Source organism: Petromyzon marinus, chromosome 19, assembly GCF_048934315.1.
Source record: "Petromyzon marinus isolate PM22_M1 ecotype Great Lakes invasive population chromosome 19, UKy_Petmar_22M1.pri1.0, whole genome shotgun sequence".
NCBI classification, from domain to species: Eukaryota; Metazoa; Chordata; class Hyperoartia; order Petromyzontiformes; family Petromyzontidae; genus Petromyzon; species Petromyzon marinus.
Window position 1 is genome coordinate 15,511,278 of NC_133685.1, and position 7,795 is coordinate 15,519,072.

The 7,795-nt window shown below is 44.7% G+C and overlaps 1 protein-coding gene across 1 annotated transcript in view; it reads left to right on the plus strand.

Moving 5' to 3' along the window:
* The window catches only part of LOC116943801 (alsin-like), a 121,149-nt gene extending 114,303 nt beyond the window's left edge, over positions 1-6,846 (plus strand). Inside the window, exons 34-36 of the mRNA XM_076068190.1 lie at positions 1,731-1,880; positions 2,716-2,812; positions 3,481-6,846. Of these exons, the coding sequence (XP_075924305.1) occupies positions 1,731-1,880; positions 2,716-2,812; positions 3,481-3,519 (286 nt within the window). The 3' untranslated portion in view covers positions 3,520-6,846. The remainder of the gene's footprint in view (positions 1-1,730; positions 1,881-2,715; positions 2,813-3,480) is intronic.
* The last annotated feature ends 949 nt before the right edge of the window (positions 6,847-7,795 follow it).

Below are 7,795 nucleotides of genomic sequence, written 5' to 3' on the forward strand. Positions count from 1 at the left end.
CTCTGCCACGATATATATGGATATCCGAGTCTGTGGACATTTTAACAACACGTCTTAAAATGTATTTATACACTTGTGTGCATTACATTTTTTAGCTAATTCAGAAACTGTCAGATATTTTGCGTTTAGTTTCATGACTTATTGTCATGCCGAGTGTCTGTTGCTGTCTTGTGCTTTGAAATGATTGATTTATAATAAAAAAAAATGGCTGGGTTTTCCCATGTGGTTACTCGTCTGGAAAAAAAACGAGTTGAGCCACCGTCATGTTGAATATACAGTGGGTGAGAGTGGAATGTGCCGGCGCAAACATTGAATGCGGTCTCGATGTACAGTGCTTGTTCTTTAGCGCACATCACTCTCACCCACTGCATGACGTCACCACTCAGGGCCTGCCATATCTGTGCACGTGATAGACTCAACATGTTTGTGAACGTGCCACTACACGTTGCTATGTGTGTGTCAGCCGACCCCTGGACACCCTTGCAAACGAGATTCAGCAGTAGTCTCCAACTCCTTTTCAGAATGAGCAGAAAATACCAGGTCAGCAGCATACATAACTTGGTTGACCAATAGGGAGCCATCCCTTGACCGCACCCAGGCATTTCCCATTATATCTGTGCCAAATGGAAATTTCTCCAGTAGAAGCATTGAAAGCAACTTGAGACGATGGTAAATAGTGTCGGGCCCAGAGAACATCCCTGTTCCACCCCAAGGTGAACACTTAAATGGCTCCGATTCCCAGCCACGCAGCCTTACCCAGGCCTGCCCGCTGTCATGAAGGTCCTTGCACTCACTCACCTGCTTACACTCTCACATTTATTCACACACTCACTCTGCAGAACAGGGGAAATAACATACAATCTTCACACAGGCCCTTCTCCCTGTGAGATTCAAGTGTTACCACTGTGCCACCCTGCTCCATGGTTCCGCACCTCCAATTAGCACGGTTGGCTACGTACGGTACGAAATAATTTAAACCTACATACGTACATGACTGGAGAACAAGAATCATAACCTGTTTTATCTAGACTTTATTCCCTCTGTATAGTAGTGTCTGCTTATCAAGGGAGCCCAGGTAAAGTCTATTTGAGGAAACTCTAGAAAGCAAGGCCTCTGCGTTATCTGAACAAGTAGGTATTCGCAAACAAGTTCAGCTTTATATTTTGTTTAGCCAGATGGTGAGAACTGAAGAGACCAGGATAGGCTCAGCGCAAATCGGCTTGGTTTAGCCAATATAGTACAATCCATACTGTTCCGGTTAGGCCATGTAAATTACGTGGATAATTTGCATAGTTTCGAGCAAAACGTAGGGTTTGACGACTGTATGTGGTCGTGAGAAGTATTTTTGCAACCCACCGGTGTGGGACAATAACAACTGGTGCCACTTGTACACCATGTGACAATTTTTTTTTGGGTTAGATTGCGTAAATATAAATGTGTCGTGTGTTGGAAAGTAAACACAATATTTACAGTTGTAAACATTAACAAATGTTTACAATTGTAAATGTTATGGGATCACTCTCCAACACACCGGTGTGCTTAACTAGTAACTAATGGGTATGTTTTGTTCACATGACAAACCTTACTGATTGGCTGTCAGGTGGTCGCGGGTTTAACGACACATTTATATTTACTCGATCTAACCCAAAAAAAAAACCGTTGTGGATGATATTGGTCAAGAAAGCCGACTACTACGACGTGTTAAACTGAACAAATGTTGTCTTGTGCAGCACAACGTTTACGCCGGAGGACAAGCTCTCCGTCATCCAGCGCACTTTTGAGCAGATCAACGGCGCGCTGCGCGGGGTGGTGCAGCCCGACTACGTGTGGTCCATGGACGACCTCTTCCCTGTCTTCCTGTTCGTGGTCCTGCGTGCCAGGTGCTGCCCTTCACCTCCTCCTCATCGCACGTGCACACAAACACACAACCTCAAAGCCCTCCCTTTCACTTGGAGTGAAATTTCCGCATTCTCAGCGGTGATATCGTAAATAAGTCAAGTAGTCGACGTGGAGTCGGTGTTCGCGGCCAGTGCTATGATTCGGAAATTAATTTGGGTTAGGCCACGATGTGGTGTGAACAGATTTGTGTTTGAGGTATATCAATACTAAGTCGTGTGATAATGATGAGCCCTGCCCACGCATTTTTTCTGGATTCAAGGCCAGGGTGGAGAGTGAGTGGGGTTGAGGCGTGACGACAGCTCAGCACTGGCATGTGGGTGATGTCACCACCGTGCTGCACTTGCCTGCATTCCAGATAGCTGGCTAGCCATCCAGAATTTTTTTTTATAATACAGTCCTATTTATAAATTGTAACGTGTACAGTTGTCGCTCACTCTCTGAGAGAGAGAGAGAGAAAGAGGGAAGGCATCCAGGGCTGGCACCAACAAATTGCCTCAGCTCTGTGGCCCTATATTGGGATATTTGGTCAACTCCGCGAGTGTTTATACTTATGGAAGGAAAGCTGGAACAAGCCTTAAAAAAACCCATGCGTGCGAGAGGGGGCAACACTCGATCCTTGCACAGAGAAGAAATGAATCCACTCTCTATATACCGTTCTGCCGTTTGTACCCTGGCAAGCCAGGAGATGAGGGCCTCGACCCACGGGTAAGGGTTGAGCATCACGAGTGGTGTGATCACGTGGCCACCGGTGCCTGGCTAAACGTTGCTGGGATTTGATTGCAATGGTTTGTGTCTGGCTGCCCCTGGCCTGTGTAGGATCAGGAATCTGGGATCAGAGATCCAGCTGATCGAGGATTTGATGGACCCCTTCTTGCAGCACGGGGAACAAGGCCTCATGTTCACCACGCTCAAGGTACGAGTCCATCCCGTCACGACAATCGGCCATCTCCTGTATGAGCACTGCAGATGGCGCAACAAACACATCTTCATCACAATTACAACAGTTGTACCTCGCCCTGGAGGGTGCCATGGTGGCGAGATGTTAACTACCTCGCCAGGTATGCAGGAGGCCGTGGGTTTGATTCTGACCCTGGCGACTGTATATTTGGAGTTTGCACGTTCTTCCCGTGGTTGCGTCGATTTTTCTCCGGGTCTTCAGGTTTTTCCCTTAACATTTGCAAACGTGCCCTTCGAGTATATGGCTGCTATAAATTTCTGCACAATAAGCCACTATGCTCAGTTATCATTTGTGGCCAAGTTTATGTTCAGTCTGCGTATGCATCTGACGTGTTATCGCAGACTGCGCTTTTCCATATATTTTGTATTATAACGCGATTTTTCCATTACATGATGTTCTTCAGGAACGCAACTACTGCGTTATAAGAGAACAAACTGTACATTCATGTATTTACTATTTTTTTAAAATGAGCTTTTGAAAGGTCACTTTTATGATAATAGCAACAAAATGTAAAAAGAAAATATACTTTAAACATTTATCAAAAGGTATACGTGTGAGTGTTTGCTGGAGTGAGTGTTTGCTGCAGTGAGTGTTGGCTGAGTGATCGTTCGTCTCTCCTGCAGGCTTGCTACCACCAGATCCTCCGTGAGAAGCCGACTTGAGAATGCTCTGCTTGCTTGTCACACTACCATGGAGTCCCAGGGGACCGGCCTTGTGTGAAACGCCGGTGGAGACGTGGGCACACGCAGTGGAGACGACACCGGGAACAATACGGCAGGGCCCCAACGCAATGTTTCATGTCACAGAGTGGTCATCGAGCATCATCAATATAACTGAATAAGGGCAGTTGTCCACTGTAGGTACTATTTTCTTAAATATATGTGTTGCTTTAATAAAGATGCGCGATCTAAGGGCTTGTTATACAGTGTTTGTACACAGAGCTTAAATGGTGATTTTGAAAGTTACCTTTTGGTGGTGAAGGATATTGACAGGAACATATAAGATGGCATTATATGCCATGTCATGTTACTGTCATGGATTTCCCTCGCTTAGAATCGTGATCAACATTGCCGAACATGGCTGTTCCCATTGAATGATCAGAAGCACCATTGTGCAGAATATAAGTAACAATAAATACACAGATGTGCCCCCTTCACATATCTGTCCCCAGCACATTCAAAATATTAAATTGTGTTTATCACATCCCATCGGCCACATGGAAGGCTTTTTTTCAAATGACCGATTTTAAAATTTAGAATCTGAAACACAATTACGCGGTGTGACGCTGACCAGGAACCTCATGGCAGCGGTGAGGCTGCAGAAGCAGCAGCAGTGAGTGGGGGTGCGTGGCGACAAACCGGCCAGGTGCTTTCTGCAGCTCTGTGCCCACTGGGTCCTCCTGCTCCACATTGCGCGTGGCCACTCGCAGGACACGGAGTGAAAGCGGCAAGCGATGGGAAAAGCAGCGATCCATGTTGGAACCACTGAGCTTGCCTCCTCCTCCAGGCTTGACTCGGACGGTCCAAGAATTGGCATCTTGAAGTTGGCCAAACATCCCAATGTGGGACCACAGAGCTTGGGCATTTGATGTTGACATCGGTTCTGGCTGCCTTTCCTGCTATGCCTGTGGGTTTTCCCCTATACCTCTATCATTCTCGCTTCCTCAATGTGGGGATAGACGAATACTGTTTACGTAACAAGTTAGATTCGAAGCTTTCGTGACTGCAGGAATTACTCTTTGGTTCTTCGGTAAAGTCACGTACAAAATAAAATCAAATAATAACAAAATACGACATTTTGGTTGCAACACAAGCAACCATCATCAGGTAAGAATGAATGATAAAACACAGACACGGGAACAGCATAGGCAGACACATGCAGAGTGTGTGAGCAATGTTTGGGGTTTCCTCTGGAAAAGGTGGAGACCCTCACAGACACTCTTGTAGATAACGAGAAGTTGGTACGCGCTGGCTTAGGGAACACTTCCACTTGGCTTTTAATTAAAAAATAAAGGATTGTATTAATTTTATAAGAGAAGTCTTGCACACTCGTGGAAAACTGAAAAAATGGGTGGAAATAAAACTCTATATTAGTGCCTTATTACCAGAACACAGCGTTCAGATTATGGAGATTGAATTAATTAATGTTTTAACAGCTGCTGGAAAGCGACAGTGGTTACTTTTCTTGCCACTGTGGAACAATGATAGGTTTAGGCAGCTCCTCACCTCTGTTTTGTTGTGGCACCAGTTTGTGATTCACAGCATGCAGGAAAACACTCGAGTTCAACAAGGCCACTATTGTGCTGTTGCAGTTGCATAGTTAAGATGTTCACGTTCTTGGGTCATACGCAGCATCTTCAGCTGAATATCGCTCCCCAGTTTAGTTTGACGCATCAGCTCACAAGTCTCACCTGAACTTATTGGATTGACCTGTACAGTTTTGTCTACTTATGACATTGCTGACTAAGAGATTTGCATAGACCAATATAAATAAGCATCTCCCACCACAAAATGTTTTAAAAGTATTTTACACACATCTATTCACCCACATGACCTTCTGGAAGTGCACAATTTCAAAAGCATTGGATTAACACAAGCAAACGCTGGACCGGTATTCAACATTCAGTGTCTCATCAACAGAGCCAAGTTTGCTTGAACCTATGCTGGGGAACTGTCAGATGTTTACAGGTAACGTTTAATGTAAAACCATACCATAAAATACATGCCACAAACCGATGATGAGCGTCGTCACTTGCATTCTCCGTACGACACGAATTATCTTGTGGTACATGGACTAATAATTTAAGGTACAGTGGGGAGGTTTTTGTGAATTCCCCAATTCATGAGAAATACGTTTCAATCAGTTTGGCAAATTAGATATTTAAACAATCTGTCACGATCATCTGAGGCGGATCGATAAACTTAGCAAGGGGAGGGAGCCGTCCCGACGTTTCAAAGTTTTTAAATAGGGCCTTACATTAACAACTAAACACATTTGTATTTGTTAAGTGTCAAAGTAAAATTGTTGGTGTCTCAACACGTGAGCCCTCGCCGTGCGTTGTTTTAAAAGCCCAGGCACCCACTTCCCATCGCGTAGTTCTCCATCGCTGCAGAAATGTAAATGAAACTACTCTGAATATAAATTGACCTAAGTTATGTACAAGTATGGATCATGTTTTATTTCGCATTGTTGGTTTTAAGAATTGTACAGTTGTGTGCGGGAGGGGGGGGGGATTCCGCTAAAATGTTTACAATAAAGACTTAAATGTGGACTGATAGGAATACGGTGCTGCATCGTAATAACTGTAACATGATATCACTGCGTTTTGTGGGTGTTACCAGTGATGCAATGGAGATATCGGTTTTTTCACTTAAATGTCAATGAATACGTTAATTTATATTATTCTTACGATTGTTTACCCAGGAGAGTCTCGCCGAGTGTCAACTTTTTCAGGGTGGTGCCAAATGATTGAAGTCGGGGCCAACGCGGCTGCTATGGGTAATACCAATGGAACAATTTGCGGGTATTATTTTTTCCTCAGAATTGGGATGTTTGGCCACCGGTTACATAGCATGGGTTTTTGTAAGCTTTGGCAGGAAAGCAGAGAAACCCATGCTAAACCAGGGGGGAGAATGCAGATTCCACACAGGCTGCGTGAGTCAGGTGTCGAACCCTGGATGCGCCGAGGTGCCACCCTGCAGCTTCACGTCTGTAGTTACTCGACCTGTGGTTTTCACTGCCATGTCAGAAGTTGCCATGTATCGGAACCTCCAGGACAGTGAAGTAAACGTACCTAACCTCTTACAAGCATTAAAGTAACCGTAATTAATACACGTTAACATGCCTGATTCGTTTTCAGATAAATATGCATAAAGGGGGTGGGGGGGGGTGATTTGTCTCCGTGAAATGTGTCAGGCCCAGCTTCTCTGTGATTGGCCTCCCCTTTCTGTGACCTCTTTCCAATCAATAAAATGTTAACGCGAAATACATACAGCAGTTACAGCGCAATGTGTGAGCAGTTGGTGGTGCGAGTATTATGATTTCCGTTTTGGAGAGCAACTCTGCTCTGGCGAATGTTGTTAGGATATTGGCACGTGTCAATATCCAAACCTGGATACATTTGTCAGTCAGCCTAAGTCTATCAAAACTGAACACTACGGTATACAATACTGGGACCATACTGGTTCCAAATCGCTGCCACCGAAACAGATGCCAATTTTTAGACAGGTGACACCACAATGAGCGTGGGAACGCGTGTGGACGGATGTTGACGATCACGGAAGCTGACGACCTTGGGATGGATTCCTGGGGGAGATAGAGGCATAAACGTTCTTTTTGCAAATGTTTAATCTATTTTTGCAAATATGATCGTTCTGACACGCATCTCAGGAACTAGGAGCAGTGAGCTCTTTAGGTTTACAGCGTAGACTGGTATTTCAGATTGCGTGAGGCACAACACCAATGCGTGTTATACTCCCTCCACCCGACAGCCAAAACAATGAAAGCTGTCACGTGAACAAACGTGCCAAATGTATTATTGCTTCAACACACGGGTGCGGTGAAGAGTGATCCACACATATTTCACTAAATAAAAAAATGTTAACTTTTAATTTTAACAGTTAAGGCACACATTGCTATATAGCTCTTTTTCAATACAACCTGGCCACAAATGATAGCTCAACGAAGTTGCTTCTCAAGTGGATATTTCTAGTAGCTAAATATTCTCAACGCGTGTTGTTGATTCTAAATGTGGAGGGACCAACCAGAGGACCCAGAGACAAATCTACGTGACCACGAGGAAACTCCAAATATACAGGCGTCAGGGTTGGGATCGAGCCTACGACCTTCTGGATATCAGGTGAGGTAGTTAAGATCTCGCTGTGAAGCCCCTAATTGCATCCACGTCATCAGGTGACTAGTTCACGTCGTGCAACTTGA